At 31.8% G+C, this 21559-nt stretch overlaps 3 protein-coding genes across 3 annotated transcripts; 1 reads left to right on the top strand and 2 right to left on the bottom strand.

Annotated features, from left to right (window-relative positions):
- Positions 1 to 6868: 6868 nt before the first annotated feature.
- LOC135952229 (GATA zinc finger domain-containing protein 14-like) lies at positions 6869 to 7756 on the bottom strand (the record flags this gene model as incomplete). The annotated part of the gene is made up of 1 exon (XM_065502079.1): positions 6869 to 7756. A coding segment is annotated over one exon (888 nt), but the record flags the coding sequence as incomplete, so codon positions are not given.
- Positions 7757 to 12943: 5187 nt separating this feature from the next.
- On the bottom strand, positions 12944 to 13699 carry LOC135950713 (uncharacterized protein DDB_G0287625-like; the record flags this gene model as incomplete). The annotated part of the gene is made up of 1 exon (XM_065500243.1): positions 12944 to 13699. A coding segment is annotated over one exon (756 nt), but the record flags the coding sequence as incomplete, so codon positions are not given.
- A 3611-nt stretch (positions 13700 to 17310) lies between these two features.
- On the top strand, positions 17311 to 18399 carry LOC135950712 (uncharacterized). The gene has a single exon (XM_065500242.1). It carries the CDS (start codon positions 17311 to 17313, stop codon positions 18397 to 18399), a length of 1089 nt encoding a protein of 362 aa, XP_065356314.1.
- Positions 18400 to 21559: the final 3160 nt, after the last annotated feature.

Genomic DNA, 21559 nt, shown 5'->3' with positions numbered 1-21559 from the left:
GCATTTCTCAAAAAAAAATCACGTGTTTATTCCTATTCGCTAAAATAAGAATTTTGTTCTCGCAAAATTTAATAACAATTTCAGTAAATTAAGGTCCTCATTTTATAAAACAAAACGTTTGGAAGCGTAAGCAATTTGTATGAAGAATACTGGGAAAACAGTTTAAAACTTATTTCCATAGAATTTTATTTTAACGTTTGTCGTTTCGTTTTATAAAATTAGACCCTAAAAAAATTAAAATGTAAAGCACTATGTGTATCTATGAGTAAATCATTATTTATACTCTATTTATCAAGTTTATAAAATCAACTTATATCTCACTCAAATGTAGTATTAGAAACTTTTTATAAATTTAAAAAACAGAATTTACGCAATATGTGTCTCTATGATTAAAACCTTATTCATATTCAATTTATCAAAAGATTATAAAACAAATTTAGGGCCTCATTTTATAAAACGCAACGACAAACGTTAAAATAAAATTCTATGGAAATAAGTTTTAAACTTTTTTCCCAGTATTCTTCATACAAATTGCTTACGCTTCCAAACGTTAAACAAATTGTGTATGAAAAAAATTCAAGTTTAAAACCTTATTACCAGTATTCTTCATACAAATTGCACGCTTTATAAAAAAAAACATTTTTTTAGATAATAACAAATAAATTTTCGCTTAAATAAAATCGTTTACACAAACATTTATTTAAATATTTTTATTTCGATGAATAGACAACACTATTTACATATAACCGTCAACTCATTTGAAAAAAATAGTTGTGTAATAATAAGTGCTCAAATTTTATAAATTCAATTAAAAGAAAAAATTCTACGTTACTTAGAAATGTAAGTTTTTTAATTTCATATTCCATATATATATATTAATCTTCATTAATTATTACGTTTTTATCGTGTAAATAAAATGTATATGTACATACATTCACACCACAATTTTTAAAATTTTAAAAAATGATATGCTATTAGGTCATATTGTCATAATGTCCTTATTGTCATAATGTCCTAATATATTATGATAGTTTAAACAATTTTTGTTGTGTTTCAAACAATAATGTTCTAAACTAATAAGACTTTTTGAACTATGTTCATTGTTTTGTCATAAAATAACACTTTTTTTGAAACACAACAACAATTTGTTTAAACTATCATAATATATTAGGACAATCAGACCGTTTGAATACCCCAAATATGTTGAAAGTGTGTTTAAAAAAATATTTTTACTGAAATTTGATTTCAACTATTGGGTATATGACTTAAAAATGTGGGATTTGCTATAGGTGGCGTATCTTTTGAACCCCTTTTTTAATTTTTAATAACTTTTATATCACTCTAAAGGGTATATATCTGTCATTCATCCTCGCTTAGTTATTGAACATTAAGTGTAAACAACAAAGTTTTTTTTGTCGAATTTTGTGCCAACAAAGCGTCATATGTGGAAAGTTTTGCTTTACTTCTTTCATTTGAAAAACGTGCCGCAGAAGTACACATAGATCACCAAAGCTTATGGTGAACGTGTTCCATCGGTTTCAACGTGCAAGAGATGGTGCATGTTCAGAAGTGATGATTTTGAAACGGAAGGCCCAGGACAACCAAACAATTTGAAGACCAAGATTTGGAGGCATTAATCCGTGAATGTTGTTGTCAAACTCAACATGAGCTTGCAATATCATAGGGAGATACTCAAGAAGCAAAACGTTTGCAAGCAGCAGGATTTGTCAAAAAAAAAAGGCAAATTGGGTACCATACGAATCGAAGACGAGATACCTTGAAAAGCGATTTAGCATTTCCGAAATGACGTTTGAACTAACAGTTATTTAATAGTATTTTTGATTTTCATAAACATAGAAAATTCTAAAAGTTAGAATGTGAGTTTCTATGAGACTTAAAAACCGCCCATCTTTTCCCGTTTTCCTAGAATTCGGTTTCAGCCTCCCAAGTATATTAAATTTTGATTTTGGTCAAAATTAAAAAAATATTATCAAAACTCGCTCTGTTAAATATTATGACCACAGATTATCATAGTGGGACAGTTTATCTATAAATTCCAGCAAGTTCATTCCACCTATCTTCTCCCATTTCCAAGAAATTTAGATTCATCCTCCAAAAACATTTTAATTTTCGAAAAATTTAATTTTCCCATCTTCTCCCGTTATACAGGATTTTATATTCATCCTCCAAAAAATTTAAATTTTCGAAACATTTAAATTACTATATCAGAACTCGCACTGTTAAAAATTAAAATTTCGAAATTTAAATTTTCGAAAAATTTAAATTTCTCTAGCAGAACTCGCACTGTTAAAGGTTATGACCACGGACCATGATAGACCAACACCCTACCTAAATATTCCAGCAAGATTCATCCGCCCATCTTCTCCCATTTCCAAGAAATTTAGATCATCCTCCCAAGAAATTTAAATTTCCGAAAAATTTTAATTTCTCTATCAAAACTCGCACCGTTAAGGGTTATGACCATGGGTTATGATAGAAAAACACCTTGGCTATAAATTCCAGCAAGTTCCATCTGCCCATCTTCTCCCGTTTTCCATGAATTTAGATTCGTCCATCCATAATAATTAAATTTTAAAAATTCCGCAAAAGTATAAAACTATGTTTGACATTTATGATTTGACTTAGTTTTTGGAAAAAACGGAAGATTAGTTCCCGTTTCAATCATTAGTGGTACATTAGGTTCAACCGTGTGGTTATTATTCCATTTTGAATACACTTTCCTTGATTTACAATGTTTAACGGTGTCATGTAAACTTTTAAACATAACTCTGTTAACTCAACTGGTTTGTGTCTAGGGTTATAACTTTCGAAACTTAACTTCACACACATTATTAAATTAGTATATCTTTATCTATCTACTATTAATATTTGCAATTATTATTATGAATTTTCAATTACGCAAGCAGTTTTGAGATGCTTTAATACTTCAAAATATCATGAACTACAAACAATTGTAAGGTGTATTTACTTTACGCAATAATTAAAATTTCTATAATAAACATTTTAAAATAATTTACGTAGTTGTTTTGTTATTTCCACATTTTTTCGCTAACGAAGTAGCGGGTTGCATGCTAGTTTATTATAAAAGAGCAACAAATTTGTGTAAAAAAAAGCAAAAATTTCCTTGTAAAAAAAAGCAAAAATTTCCTTCATGTACAATTTTATAATATTTATGAAGATGTTCTTATTCTGAATGAAAAAAGTTTGGAAAAAATTCATATTCGATTAATAATATTTATTAAAAAATTCATTCCAATTATGAATTTCTTTTTCCAGTGTTACACTTTATTATTTATATTTTTTAAAATCCTTATATTATTTGCTCTAAATATTTAAAAAAATATATAATGCTAAATAATAATAGTTCTCAGATTTTCACAGTTCAGCAGTTGTGTACAATTTCATTCTGCTATGCAATTTTATTCTGCCTAACAATGCGACACTTGTTAACATCAATTCAACTCAAGCTACCACACATAATAACAGCATCATCAATAGCTATAGACATGACATGGCACAACACGGTTTTCGCGGCGCGAAGACATGGTACAACATGGTTTTTGCGGCGCGATGACATTGAACAACATGATGTGCGCGTCGACACAACAAAACAAAGCATCAAATTTTGAAGTAAGACATTTTTCTACAAAATGTTGTCTTGTGCAGGCCTTTAGTATGTATGTACATTGCCCACTTTCAGCGTACAGCATCCTAAATTTATCAAGAACACAAAAAACAACAACAACGCCAAACGAAACAGAACACCAAAAGAAAAAACAAAATACGCAAGGCAATGAAACCAACACACATCCAAATATACGTTTAATTGTATAAAAAACAACAACAACGCCAAAAGAAACAAAATACGCAAAGCATGCACATTCAAACATACGATTTGTTGATTTTTTGTCAAAAAAACCAACACACAACCAAACAAAAGTTTAGTTGTATAAAAAACAACAACAACGCCAAAAGAAACAAAACACAAAAAAACAAAATACGCAAAGCTTGCACATCCAAACATACGTTTTGTTGTTTTTTTGTCAAAAAAACCAACACACAACTAAACAAACGTTTAGTTGTATAAAAAACAACGCCAAAAGAAACAAAACACAAAAAAAAACAAAATACGCAAAGCTTGCACATCCAACCATACGTTTTGTTGCTGTTTTGTCAAAGCATGCAATACATTGTGTTTTTTGATGAAATCTTCAGAGGTTGTCTCGGATTTTTGCTCATATCTCCGTTATTTATGGACGGATTTTGCTGATTTTAAGCAAAATTCTCGAAAGTATGTCTGACAGAATTGTTGAAGATTTGGATCCCGGAGATATCTGGGGCCTTCAGAAACAGACAGACAGACAGACAGACGGACATGGCGGAAATGAAAAATGTAGAAATTACAAACGGAATGACAACACGAAGCTGAAGGGTATACAAAATTAGAGGGTATGCGTTCCGAAATTCCAAAAAAAAATTTTTTGGGACACTCTAATATATATATGGGGCATTTCACGTCAAGTGAACCAACTTTTGAAATCGATGTATTCCGATGAAATTTGCACCAATGTTAGTTCTATTGGATAGTAATTCGGACACCATTTTTCAACAAGATCGGTCAAGAACTCTCTGAGTTATAGGAGGTCAAAATTTGACATTTTGGCCAAACAGGTGTTTTTTTTATCCATATAACTTATTACCTATTGTTCTTAGCAAAATGTGTCCCAAATAGTTTAGATAGCTATTTATGCAATCTTTTTTTATTTTTTTTAAGAAATCTTAGGTCTTTTCCTAAGCGACCTATATGGTCGCTTAGTGGGATACGAGTGGGATATCTATCAAAAAAAATATTTTGTAAATCAAGATTTAAAATTTTTGAATTTTTTTGCAAAATCAAAAACCTTTTTGGTCGCTTAGTTCGATGCGAGTGGGATATCTATCAAAATAAATGTTTTGTAACTCAAGACAAATGTTTTTAAATTGTTATTCCAGATGAAGACAAAAGTAATTCCGAGAATGAAGACAGAACTGTTGATGATGATGGTTATTCTAACTTTTCAAATTCAACGAATGAGTGTCGAAACCAATACCATAAGGATGCAGTAGAAGTTCTTGAACAAATAAAAGAGAAATACAAAACGTCACAGAGTGAAGCTGAAAGAATTCAACTTCTCACGCTTGCTCCAAGAACATGGAGTTCTGCAAAAACAATGACTGAGTTTGGAACGTCTCAACGAAAAGCAAGAATTGCTAAACAATTGGTTGCTGAGCATGGGATTCTCACACTCCCAAACAAAAAGAAGGGAAAAACTTTGGAGTGCGATACTAAATCTCTAATAACTCAGTTTTATCAGCGAGATGATATGAGTCGCCTGATGCCAGGGATGAAAGACTGGATGTCTGTACGAATCGATGGCAAGAAAGTTCAAATGCAGAAGAGAATGGTTCTCTGTAACCTGAATGAATTATTCGCAACAAAATTTACACAACTGAGGCCAAAACATTGCGTTTTGGCAGGAAGCAGCGGAACTCACACAGTATGTGTTTGTATTTACCATGAAAATGTTAAATTGATGTTGAAGGAAATCAACTTAAATTACTTAAAAGATGATTCATCAGAAGATTTACACCATTACCGCGATTGCCTTAAATTGACTATGTGCCCTAATGCTACAACTTCTTGCCACTTAGGTGAATGTTCGAATTGCCCGGAAACCACATCCATCAAAGAAAATTTAATCAACTCTTTTGATCGAGAATGTATTGAGGAGTTAAAATTTGAATCTTGGCTTCAGACTGAAAGATGCACACTGAAAACCATAATTTTAAATGTGGATGATTTTGTGGAAGAACTGTGTAGAGGATTGCTAAATTTGAGAACCCATGACTTTTTAGTCAAAGAGCAGTGGTCATTCTTCAAGGACTTGAAAACACATTTGAAGTCTGGTGAATTCATTATTTCATTTGATTTCGCAGAGAACTATAAATATGTTCTTCAGGATTCCATACAAGCATTCCACTTCAATAACGACCAAGCAACTATATTCACAGTAGTTATTTACTACATGAAAGAAGAAAACCTGGAACACAAAAGTATGGCAATCATATCCGACGATTTAAAACATGACACCGTTGCAGTTTATGAGTACCAGAAGATAATACTAAATTATCTAAAATCAAAATTTACAGTAGAAAAGGTATACTACGTTTCGGACGGAGCTCGTCAACATTTTAAAAACAAAAGTAGCTTCGCAAATCTTACAGCTCATGAAAAAGATTTTGGAATGCCAGCTGAGTGGCATTTTCATCCTACTGCTCATGGTAAAGGAGCATGTGATGGTATTGGAGCAAACCTCAAAAGAAATGCAGCGAAGTATAGAATCCAGTGCTCTCATCAAGATCGCATCTTAGATGCGACTGCTTTATTCCATTGGGCAAAGAATTATTGTAAAGAAACTAAAATAGTTTTTAGTAGCAAAGAGGATCATGAGGAAACATTGAAAACACTAAAGAGCAGATTCGATGCTGCGGTAACAATCGATGGCACTGCTCAATACCATGCTTTCATACCGCTTGTCGATGGAAGACTCAAATTAAAAAAGTCTTCTGCATCTACTCAATGCGATTTCTTTCCAAAGCCAAAAAAGAAGCCAGCAGCGAAATCAGTAGCTGAATCTAATAACGCCAAGAAAGGATTGACAAAAAAAAAAGCGGCTATTAAAGGTGACAAATAAGGAGGATAAAAGTATGGATATTTGAAAATTTAAAAACTTCATAAATTAAGTGTAAAAATAGTTATTATATAAATTGATCTATTGTGATTAAGATTAAATTTTACTAAATTATTCATCTTTTTATTATTATTATTATTATTATTATTATTATTATTATTATTATTATTATTATTATTATTATTATTATTATTATTATTATTATTATTATCATTATCATTATTATTATTATTATTATTATTATTATTATTATTATTATTATTATTATTATTATTATTATTATTATTATTATTATTATTATTATTATTATTATTATTATTATTATTATTATTATTATTATTATTATTATTATTATTATTATTATTATTATTATTATTATTATTATTATTATTATTATTATTATTATTATTATTATTATTATTATTATTATTATTATTATTATTATTATTATTATTATTATTATTATTATTATTATTATTATTATTATTATTATTATTATTATTATTATTATTATTATTATTATTATTATTATTATTATTATTATTATTATTATTATTATTATTATTATTATTATTATTATTATTATTATTATTATTATTATTATTATTATTATTATTATTATTATTATTATTATTATTATTATTATTATTATTATTATTATTATTATTATTATTATTATTATTATTATTATTATTATTATTATTATTATTATTATTATTATTATTATTATTATTATTATTATTATTATTATTATTATTATTATTATTATTATTATTATTATTATTATTATTATTATTATTATTATTATTATTATTATTATTATTATTATTATTATTATTATTATTATTATTATTATTATTATTATTATTATTATTATTATTATTATTATTATTATTATTATTATTATTATTATTATTATTATTATTATTATTATTATTATTATTATTATTATTATTATTATTATTATTATTATTATTATTATTATTATTATTATTATTATTATTATTATTATTATTATTATTATTATTATTATTATTATTATTATTATTATTATTATTATTATTATTATTATTATTATTATTATTATTATTATTATTATTATTATTATTATTATTATTATTATTATTATTATTATTATTATTATTATTATTATTATTATTATTATTATTATTATTATTATTATTATTATTATTATTATTATTATTATTATTATTATTATTATTATTATTATTATTATTATTATTATTATTATTATTATTATTATTATTATTATTATTATTATTATTATTATTATTATTATTATCCTGTGTGGGGTGGCTAGATCCCCCATCGGGACCCTCCCATTTGGCGAATTGGGGACGCTCATCGTGCCTCTTTCGAAGCGCGAAGGGCACCGGAGAAATAAAATACCTGGGGGTGACCAAAACTAGCAGGATGACGGACCGGATAAGAATATGGACTACCGATGGACATTCTGATGGGAAGTGACGCACATGGGCTGGGAGCTCCCGTATTCCGTGACCTCAGTAAGCTCGGGTGACACCGTGCTGAAATGGCTCACGGGTAAATGCTGGAGCTACCTCCGTCCCGTTAAAACCCTGGCAGGGCTCGTGGAACGCTCGAAGTCTGCAGTCATTAAGTTGGCTGTGAAGTTATTAGTTGAGATGACTCCTAATTTTGTGTCCGATCTGGCTCTGAACGCTAACTCTCATAAGGATTGGCGTCAACCATCGCGAGAACCTCACTGTTTTTCAAAGGGACCCTCGGGATCAATGAGGACAACTACACAAATGCAGAGGGAGATAACGGCTACGAGCGGGGACCAAATAGCACGAACATGAATCAACAAATCAACAATGAAAGAGAAAACCCTTTCCACTCTAACGGAAAGACACCGAGATCACCACTTAAGGGAGGTCAAAGAACGTCGACAGTGATGGCAAATGAGCCAACAGAAGAAGAAAGAAATGTATATATCTGCATAGAGCAGACCCCATGCACCACGCACGAGAAGACATCCGAAGTGGATTTCAACACTGTCGATCCCCTTGCAGAGAAAGCTTATTCAACCTACAACTCACCTAGGCAAGAATTCATTATCAAAATGAGACTTTCAGAGGAAGAATCCCTGACGAAGTGCCGAAGCATTCTCGGAAAGATGAAAGCGGCCATGGCCAGACAAAGAAACATCAACAGAGATGTTCAAAATGGTGTTTTAGAGTTGGACGAACTACTGGACATAATCGCCGACTACCGAAGAAACTGGAAAACAGCAGAGGAGGAAAGGGAAGTGATTAAACCTCACAAGGCGCTGCAGATCTGCCAAGATACTCCAACAATACCTCGCAACAAAAGAAGCGCACTTAGTCCAGCGGAAACTAACCCAATGAAAAAACAGAAGAAGAAAACTAGCGGAAACTCTACAGCAGTAGCACCTACAGAAACTCAAACCGAGGATGCACCAGAAACAAGAAGAGGCAAAAAAGATCGAAGAAATCCACGCCCCAAGAAACCTAAGAAACGACCCGATGCTGTTGTTATAAAACCTCGAGATGGTCACAGCTACGCGGATGTCCTGAAAAATCTCAAAACGAAAGTGAACCCGGAAGAAACAGAAGCAATCCAATCCGTTCGGAAGACAAAATCTGGCTCTATACTCCTGGTAATGGGTCAAGGCGGAAGAAAGGATGAGTTCCGTGAGGCTATCATGAGTACATTAAAAGAGGAGAAATCCAAGGCCACAATAGAAATTCAGGATCTTGACTCCCTGACAACAGAGGAAGAAGTGCTCAAGGCCATACAAAATGTGGCCAATATAACGGAGGAGGACACAAATATACGTCTGACGGCTACAAATAGCAGGGAACAGAAGAGAGCTGACGCAAACACATTGCTCGAGAAACGAAGAATACTGATAGGATGGACATACTGCCGCATACGGTACATGGAGGAGGTGAAGCGCTGCTACAAATGCTTCGAATCGGGACATATGCAATGGGACTGTAAAGGACCCGATAGGAAGAGCATGGGACTGTGCATAAGATGTGGACAGAAGGGCCACAAGATGAAAGAATGCAGAAACCCCCCGAAATGCTGCATCTGCTCACAGAGCGAGGGCAGACCAACAGACCACATGCCTGGATCCCGAAGCTGTAAACCCCCTAAAATAGCTTGAAATGAGGTTTTTGCAAGCCAACATGCATAGAGGAAAAGTGGCACACGCTCTCCTACCACAGATCGCAAAGGAGCACGAGGCAGACATGATTATTATTAGTGAACAGTACACAAAAATGAGAAATGGGCTATGGCTTGAAGATGATTCAGAAACCGCCGCAATATGGATCCCCTGTCCCGGACAGGCACATATAGAAAACAGCGGAAAGGGAAATGGTTTTGTCTGGCTACAGATTGGAAACCTCACGTTAGTAAGCTGCTATCTAACTCCAAGTGATAGTATTGCCTCCTTCCAAGGGAAACTCGACAGGATCGAAGACTTTGTAAGATTTAAAGGTGGTGATCTTATAGTAGCAGGCGATTTTAACTCCCGCGCAATCGAATGGGGAATGAAGACTACTGATTCGAGGGGTAGAAGGATATTGCATATGATTGCAAGAGCTGGACTGGCGACTGCTAACATTGGTACTGCTGCAACTTTCAGGCGTCCTGGATGTGAAGGCACTATTCCAGATGTAACCTTTGTCTCCGAGAGAATGGCCCACAAAGTTAAAGAATGGAGAGTACTAGAAATATACACAGCCAGCGATCATCAGTATATATCGTTCTGCCTAAGAGCTAACGAAGACACTCCAGCAAGGAAGCCTGGAGGGACCACCCAAAGATGGCACGTCAACAAGCTTAACACGGCGATACTCCTTCACGAGATCGACATACATGCTGGAGAACACACAAATGAAATGGACGCAAGATCTGCAGTGAAACACACCATGTCTGCAATTGCGAGATGTTGCAATAAGGCAATGCCCAAAAGAAATAAGGCCCCTAAATGGAAACCAGTATACTGGTGGAACGCCTCGATCGAAGAATCTAGACGAAACTGTATCAAATCGAGAAGAAGGTACACCAGAGCCAGACGCAGAGGCGACGCAGAATTGGAACAAAATGCATATAAAGATGCCAAAAAACAGCTGCATAACTACATACACAAAAGTAAGAAAGATAAATGGGAGGAGCTGAGAACCGATATTAACAAGAATCCATGGGGTCTTGGATATAAAATCGTGATGAAGAAACTGGGAATGAGGAATGCAGTGGAAAATATGGATGAGGTCACAATGCAAAACATCGTGAACACTTTATTCCCAAAGCATGACATTAGAATGGACGGCACGGAAACAGAATCTAGTATTGATATACCCCTGTTCACCACCGAAGAATTACAATCAGCCGCTCGCAGCCTCAAGAATAGGAAGGCACCCGGCCTTGATGGCATTCCTGCAGAGGTCATCAAAGAGATATTAGCGAACTGTCCCGGAATTCTACTACGGATGTACAACAGATGCTTAACTGAGGGAATATTCCCAGATGTCTGGAAAAAACAAAAACTTGTTCTCATCAGCAAGGGTAAGGGTGACCCAGGATCACCATCATCTTACAGACCGCTGTGTATGTTGGATACTGCAGGCAAACTGCTTGAGCGACTCATCAAACCTAGGCTTGACGAAGCCATCAAAGCTGCTGGAGGTCTTTCGAGAAGGCAATATGGATTCCGACCTGGAAAATCCACAATAGGAGCTCTAAAGGATGTGATATGCGCCGCTGAGGCCGCCCAACACGGAAATCATTTCTCGCGACCAGTCATTCTATTGGCGACTCTGGACATCAAAAACGCCTTCAACAGTTTAAGGTGGATGGATGTAGTACAGGCTCTGGAGACAATTTTTAAAATCCCGAAATATTTGGTGAAAACTATAAAGGATTACCTAAAGAATCGAGTGCTGACTTATGACACCAATCAAGGCATGAGAACAGTGCAAGTTACCTCAGGGGCCGCGCAAGGATCCATTCTGGGGCCAGACCTCTGGAACGCAACCTATGATGAGATTCTGAAAATAGAGATGCCAGAAGACACCTTCCTCGTGGGATACGCGGACGACATAGCGGCGGTCATCAAAGCGAGGAACACAGAGCAAGCCCAAAGTAGATTGCGACAAGTTATGATCCGAACTAAGAGCTGGCTGGATTCACATGGCCTACAACTGGCCATGCACAAAACGGAACTGTTGCTACTTACCAGAAGACACATTCCAATCGAGATAGATATGCATGTAGGCGACCTTGTCATCCCCACGAAGCCATCGATCAAATACCTTGGCGTTAGGTTGGACTCGAAGCTAACCTACACAAAGCAAATTGAATATGCAACATCAAATGCAGCAAAAATAACAACACAACTAAGTAGACTCATGGCGAACATCGGTGAACCCCTCCAAAGCAGGAGAAAACTACTTATGGAGGCCAGTAATAGTATATTACTATATGGATCTGAAATCTGGGCCTCCACTTTGACGACTCAGACTAGAGCGAGAAAACTACTTTCTGTGCAGAGAACAGCAGCTCTACGGGTGACGTCAGCATACCGTACAGTGTCTACACAAGCTGTCTTAACAATAGCTGGAATGGTACCCATAGATCTTCAGGCAATAGAGCGCCAGATGATTTTCAACGCCAAGCAAGACACGGCTCAAGTGCAAAATGAAGCGAGTATACGGCAGGATATTCTACAAAAGTGGCAACTCCGATGGAGAGATGGAGAACAGGGCAGATGGACGTATCGACTAATCACTGATCTGAACACGTGGCTAAACAGGAGAAGTGGTGAAGTAAATTACTATATGACCCAGATGTTATCCGGTCATGGGTACTTCCGAAAGTACCTCTACCGTATGGGAAAATGCAGTTCACCATACTGCATTTACGAAGAGGAAGAAGTTTTAGACGACGCCGAACACACCTTTTTTATCTGTCGCCACTGGGCCGAGCGCCGTAGAAGACTCGAAGAAGTGATAGGTGCCATAGCAGTCACAAACATCGTACAAAAGATGTTAAACGATGAAAGTAGCTGGAATGCAGTAAAGAGTTTTGCAGAACATGTCCTCCATGAAAAGAAAGTGGACATAGACGCAGTGGCGTGAAAAGCGGAGCCCGGACGCGGGTACAATGTATTGAAATGGTTAATTACCATAGAGGGGGCCACCTCGAAGTAATGTGGAAACGGTTCCGAGGTGGTAAAATTCCCCGATGATGGCACGAGGTGGGTTTTTAGCCGGTAACAAATGAGTCCGGCATACGACGAGCTTGACGATCTCGTTAGATGCGTAACGCATTTTCCCATCTTGACCCGCAAAAAAAAAAAAATTATTATTATTATTATTATTATTATTATTATTATTATTATTATTATTATTATTATTATTATTATTATTATTATTATTATTATTATTATTATTATTATTATTATTATTATTATTATTATTATTATTATTATTATTATTATTATTATTATTATTATTATTATTATTATTATTATTATTATTATTATTATTATTATTATTATTATTATTATTATTATTATTATTATTATTATTATTATTATTATTATTATTATTATTATTATTATTATTATTATTATTATTATTATTATTATTATTATTATTATTATTATTATTATTATTATTATTATTATTATTATTATTATTATTATTATTATTATTATTATTATTATTATTATTATTATTATTATTATTATTATTATTATTATTATTATTATTATTATTATTATTATTATTATTATTATTATTATTATTATTATTATTATTATTATTATTATTATTATTATTATTATTATTATTATTATTATTATTATTATTATTATTATTATTATTATTATTATTATTATTATTATTATTATTATTATTATTATTATTATTATTATTATTATTATTATTTATTAATTATTATTATTATTATATTATTATTATTATTATTATTATTATTATTATTATTATTATTATTATTATTATTATTATTATTATATTATTATTATTATTATTATTATTATTATTATTATTATTATTATTATTAATATTATTATTATTATTATTATTATTATTATTATTATTATTATTATTATTATTATTATTATTATTATTATTATTATTATATTATTATTATTATTATATTATTATTATTATTATTTATTTTATTATTTATTATTATTATTATTATTATTATTATTATTATATTATTATTATTATTATTATTATTATTATTATTATTATTATTATTATTATTATTATTATTATTATTATTATTATTATTATTATTTATTATTATTATTATTATTATTATTATTATTATTATTTATTATTATTATTATTATTATTATTATTATTATTATTATTATTATTATTATTATTATTATTATTATTATTATTATTATTATTATTATTATTATTATTATTATTATTATTATTATTATTATTATTATTATTATTATTATTATTATTATTATTATTATTATTATTATTATTATTATTATTATTATTATTATTATTATTATTATTATTATTATTATTATTATTATTATTATTATTATTATTATTATTATTATTATTATTATTATTATTATTATTATTATTATTATTATTATTATTATTATTATTATTATTATTATTATTATTATTATTATTATTATTATTATTATTATTATTATTATTATTATTATTATTATTATTATTATTATTATTATTATTATTATTATTATTATTATTATTATTATTATTATTATTATTATTATTATTATTATTATTATTATTATTATTATTATTATTATTATTATTATTATTATTATTATTATTATTATTATTATTATTATTATTATTATTATTATTATTATTATTATTATTATTATTATTATTATTATTATTATTATTATTATTATTATTATTATTATTATTATTATTATTATTATTATTATTATTATTATTATTATTATTATTATTATTATTATTATTATTATTATTATTATTATTATTATTATTATTATTATTATTATTATTATTATTATTATTATTATTATTATTATTATTATTATTATTATTATTATTATTATTATTATTATTATTATTATTATTATTATTATTATTATTATTATTATTATTATTATTATTATTATTATTATTATTATTATTATTATTATTATTATTATTATTATTATTATTATTATTATTATTATTATTATTATTATTATTATTATTATTATTATTATTATTATTATTATTATTATTATTATTATTATTATTATTATTATTATTATTATTATTATTATTATTATTATATTATTATTATTATTATTATTATTATTATTATTATTATTATATTATTATTATTATTATTATTATTATTATTATTATTATTATTATTATTATTATTATTATTATTATTATTATTATTATTATTATTATTATTATTATTATTATTATTATTATTATTATTATTATTATTATTATTATTATTATTATTATTATTATTATTATTATTATTATTATTATTATTATTATTATTATTATTATTATTATTATTATTATTATTATTATTATTATTATTATTATTATTATTATTATTATTATTATTATTATTATTATTATTATTATTATTATTATTATTATTATTATTATTATTATTATTATTATTATTATTATTATTATTATTATTATTATTATTATTATTATTATTATTATTATTATTATTATTATTATTATTATTATTATTATTATTATTATTATTATTATTATTATTATTATTATTATTATTATTATTATTATTATATTATTATTATTATTATTATTATTATTATTATTATTATTATTATTATTATTATTATTATTATTATTATTATTATTATTATTATTATTATTATTATTATTATTATTATTATTATTATTATTATTATTATTATTATTATTATTATTATTATTATTATTATTATTATTATTATTATTATTATTATTATTATTATTATTATTATTATTATTATTATTATTATTATGATTATTATATTATTATTATTATTATTATTATTATTATTATTATTATTATTATTATTATTATTATTATTATTATTATTATTATTATTATTATTATTATTATTATTATTATTATTATTATTATTATTATTATTATTATTATTATTATTATTATTATTATTATTATTATTATTATTATTATTATTATTATTATTATTATTATTATTATTATTATTATTATTATTATTATTATTATTATTATTATTATTATTATTATTATTATTATTATTATTATTATTATTATTATTATTATATTATTATTATTATTATTATTATTATTATTATTATTATTATTATTATTATTATTATTATTATTATTATTATTATTATTATTATTATTATTATTATTATTATTTTATTATTATTATTATTATTATTATTATTATTATTATTATTATTATTATTATTATTATTATTATTATTATTATTATTATTATTATTATTATTATTATTATTATTATTATTATTATTATTATTATTATTATTATTATTATTATTATTATTATTATTATTATTATTATTATTATTATTATTATTATTATTATTATTATTATTATTATTATTATTATTATTATTATTATTATTATTATTATTATTATTATTATTATTATTATTATTATTATTATTATTATTATTATTATTATTATTATTATTATCCTGTGTGGGTTGGCTAGATCCCCCATCGGGACCCTCCATTTGGCGAATTGGGGACGCTCATCGTGCCTCTTTCGAAGCGCGAAGGGCACCGGAGAAATAAAATACCTGGGGGTGACCAAAACTAGCAGGATGACGGACCGGATAAGAATATGGACTACCGATGGACATTCTGATGGGAAGTGACGCACATGGGCTGGGAGCTCCCGTATCCGTGACCTCAGTAAGCTCGGGTGACACCGTGCTGAAATGGCTCACGGGTAAATGCTGGAGCTACCTCCGTCCCGTTAAAACCCTGGCAGGGCTCGTGGAACGCTCGAAGTCTGCAGTCATTAAGTTGGCTGTGAAGTTATTAGTTGAGATGACTCCTAATTTTGTGTCCGATCTGGCTCTGAACGCTAACTCTCATAAGGATTGGCGTCAACCATCGCGAGAACCTCACTGTTTTTCAAAGGGACCCTCGGATCAATGAGGACAACTACACAAATGCAGAGGGAGATAACGGCTACGAGCGGGGACCAAATAGCACGAACATGAATCAACAAATCAACAATGAAAGAGAAAACCCTTTCCACTCTAACGGAAAGACACCGAGATCACCACTTAAGGGAGGTCAAAGAACGTCGACAGTGATGGCAAATGAGCCAACAGAAGAAGAAAGAAATGTATATATCTGCATAGAGCAGACCCCATGCACCACGCACGAGAAGACATCCGAAGTGGATTTCAACACTGTCGATCCCCTTGCAGAGAAAGCTTATTCAACCTACAACTCACCTAGGCAAGAATTCATTATCAAAATGAGACTTTCAGAGGAAGAATCCCTGACGAAGTGCCGAAGCATTCTCGGAAAGATGAAAGCGGCCATGGCCAGACAAAGAAACATCAACAGAGATGTTCAAAATGGTGTTTTAGAGTTGGACGAACTACTGGACATAATCGCCGACTACCGAAGAAACTGGAAAACAGCAGAGGAGGAAAGGGAAGTGATTAAACCTCACAAGGCGCTGCAGATCTGCCAAGATACTCCAACAATACCTCGCAACAAAAGAAGCGCACTTAGTCCAGCGGAAACTAACCCAATGAAAAAACAGAAGAAGAAAACTAGCGGAAACTCTACAGCAGTAGCACCTACAGAAACTCAAACCGAGGATGCACCAGAAACAAGAAGAGGCAAAAAAGATCGAAGAAATCCACGCCCCAAGAAACCTAAGAAACGACCCGATGCTGTTGTTATAAAACCTCGAGATGGTCACAGCTACGCGGATGTCCTGAAAAATCTCAAAACGAAAGTGAACCCGGAAGAAACAGAAGCAATCCAATCCGTTCGGAAGACAAAATCTGGCTCTATACTCCTGGTAATGGGTCAAGGCGGAAGAAAGGATGAGTTCCGTGAGGCTATCATGAGTACATTAAAAGAGGAGGCTACGGTACAGGACATGAAATCCAAGGCCACAATAGAAATTCAGGATCTTGACTCCCTGACAACAGAGGAAGAAGTGCTCAAGGCCATACAAAATGTGGCCAATATAACGGAGGAGGACACAAATATACGTCTGACGGCTACAAATAGCAGGGAACAGAAGAGAGCTGACGCAAACACATTGCTCGAGAAACGAAGAATACTGATAGGATGGACATACTGCCGCATACGGTACATGGAGGAGGTGAAGCGCTGCTACAAATGCTTCGAATCGGGACATATGCAATGGGACTGTAAAGGACCCGATAGGAAGAGCATGGGACTGTGCATAAGATGTGGACAGAAGGGCCACAAGATGAAAGAATGCAGAAACCCCCCGAAATGCTGCATCTGCTCACAGAGCGAGGGCAGACCAACAGACCACATGCCTGGATCCCGAAGCTGTAAACCCCCTAAAATAGCTTGAAATGAGGTTTTTGCAAGCCAACATGCATAGAGGAAAAGTGGCACACGCTCTCCTACCACAGATCGCAAAGGAGCACGAGGCAGACATGATTATTATTAGTGAACAGTACACAAAAATGAGAAATGGGCTATGGCTTGAAGATGATTCAGAAACCGCCGCAATATGGATCCCCTGTCCCGGACAGGCACATATAGAAAACAGCGGAAAGGGAAATGGTTTTGTCTGGCTACAGATTGGAAACCTCACGTTAGTAAGCTGCTATCTAACTCCAAGTGATAGTATTGCCTCCTTCCAAGGGAAACTCGACAGGATCGAAGACTTTGTAAGATTTAAAGGTGGTGATCTTATAGTAGCAGGCGATTTTAACTCCCGCGCAATCGAATGGGGAATGAAGACTACTGATTCGAGGGGTAGAAGGATATTGCATATGATTGCAAGAGCTGGACTGGCGACTGCTAACATTGGTACTGCTGCAACTTTCAGGCGTCCTGGATGTGAAGGCACTATTCCAGATGTAACCTTTGTCTCCGAGAGAATGGCCCACAAAGTTAAAGAATGGAGAGTACTAGAAATATACACAGCCAGCGATCATCAGTATATATCGTTCTGCCTAAGAGCTAACGAAGACACTCCAGCAAGGAAGCCTGGAGGGACCACCCAAAGATGGCACGTCAACAAGCTTAACACGGCGATACTCCTTCACGAGATCGACATACATGCTGGAGAACACACAAATGAAATGGACGCAAGATCTGCAGTGAAACACACCATGTCTGCAATTGCGAGATGTTGCAATAAGGCAATGCCCAAAAGAAATAAGGCCCCTAAATGGAAACCAGTATACTGGTGGAACGCCTCGATCGAAGAATCTAGACGAAACTGTATCAAATCGAGAAGAAGGTACACCAGAGCCAGACGCAGAGGCGACGCAGAATTGGAACAAAATGCATATAAAGATGCCAAAAAACAGCTGCATAACTACATACACAAAAGTAAGAAAGATAAATGGGAGGAGCTGAGAACCGATATTAACAAGAATCCATGGGGTCTTGGATATAAAATCGTGATGAAGAAACTGGGAATGAGGAATGCAGTGGAAAATATGGATGAGGTCACAATGCAAAACATCGTGAACACTTTATTCCCAAAGCATGACATTAGAATGGACGGCACGGAAACAGAATCTAGTATTGATATACCCCTGTTCACCACCGAAGAATTACAATCAGCCGCTCGCAGCCTCAAGAATAGGAAGGCACCCGGCCTTGATGGCATTCCTGCAGAGGTCATCAAAGAGATAGCAGCGAACTGTCCCGGAATTCTACTACGGATGTACAACAGATGCTTAACTGAGGGAATATTCCCAGATGTCTGGAAAAAACAAAAACTTGTTCTCATCAGCAAGGGTAAGGGTGACCCAGGATCACCATCATCTTACAGACCGCTGTGTATGTTGGATACTGCAGGCAAACTGCTTGAGCGACTCATCAAACCTAGGCTTGACGAAGCCATCAAAGCTGCTGGAGGTCTTTCGAGAAGGCAATATGGATTCCGACCTGGAAAATCCACAATAGGAGCTCTAAAGGATGTGATATGCGCCGCTGAGGCCGCCCAACACTGAAATCATTTCTCGCGACCAGTCATTCTATTGGCGACTCTGGACATCAAAAACGCCTTCAACAGTTTAAGGTGGATGGATGTAGTACAGGCTCTGGAGACAATTTTTAAAATCCCGAAATATTTGGTGAAAACTATAAAGGATTACCTAAAGAATCGAGTGCTGACTTATGACACCAATCAAGGCATGAGAACAGTGCAAGTTACCTCAGGGGCCGCGCAAGGATCCATTCTGGGGCCAGACCTCTGGAACGCAACCTATGATGAGATTCTGAAAATAGAGATGCCAGAAGACACCTTCCTCGTGGGATACGCGGACGACATAGCGGCGGTCATCAAAGCGAGGAACACAGAGCAAGCCCAAAGTAGATTGCGACAAGTTATGATCCGAACTAAGAGCTGGCTGGATTCACATGGCCTACAACTGGCCATGCACAAAACGGAACTGTTGCTACTTACCAGAAGACACATTCCAATCGAGATAGATATGCATGTAGGCGACCTTGTCATCCCCACGAAGCCATCGATCAAATACCTTGGCGTTAGGTTGGACTCGAAGCTAACCTACACAAAGCAAATTGAATATGCAACATCAAATGCAGCAAAAATAACAACACAACTAAGTAGACTCATGGCGAACATCGGTGAACCCCTCCAAAGCAGGAGAAAACTACTTATGGAGGCCAGTAATAGTATATTACTATATGGATCTGAAATCTGGGCCTCCACTTTGACGACTCAGACTAGAGCGAGAAAACTACTTTCTGTGCAGAGAACAGCAGCTCTACGGGTGACGTCAGCATACCGTACAGTGTCTACACAAGCTGTCTTAACAATAGCTGGAATGGTACCCATAGATCTTCAGGCAATAGAGCGCCAGATGATTTTCAACGCCAAGCAAGACACGGCTCAAGTGCAAAATGAAGCGAGTATACGGCAGGATATTCTACAAAAGTGGCAACTCCGATGGAGAGATGGAGAACAGGGCAGATGGACGTATCGACTAATCACTGATCTGAACACGTGGCTAAACAGGAGAAGTGGTGAAGTAAATTACTATATGACCCAGATGTTATCCGGTCATGGGTACTTCCGAAAGTACCTCTACCGTATGGGAAAATGCAGTTCACCATACTGCATTTACGAAGAGGAAGAAGTTTTAGACGACGCCGAACACACCTTTTTTATCTGTCGCCACTGGGCCGAGCGCCGTAGAAGACTCGAAGAAGTGATAGGTGCCATAGCAGTCACAAACATCGTACAAAAGATGTTAAACGATGAAAGTAGCTGGAATGCAGTAAAGAGTTTTGCAGAACATGTCCTCCATGAAAAGAAAGTGGACATAGACGCAGTGGCGTGAAAAGCGGAGCCCGGACGCGGGTACAATGTATTGAAATGGTTAATTACCATAGAGGGGGCCACCTCGAAGTAATGTGGAAACGGTTCCGAGGTGGTAAAATTCCCCGATGATGGCACGAGGTGGGTTTTTAGCCGGTAACAAATGAGTCCGGCATACGACGAGCTTGACGATCTCGTTAGATGC

This window comes from Calliphora vicina, chromosome 2, assembly GCF_958450345.1.
Source record: "Calliphora vicina chromosome 2, idCalVici1.1, whole genome shotgun sequence".
NCBI lineage: Eukaryota > Metazoa > Arthropoda > Insecta > Diptera > Calliphoridae > Calliphora > Calliphora vicina.
This window is presented reverse-complemented; position numbering and strand designations above follow the sequence as displayed.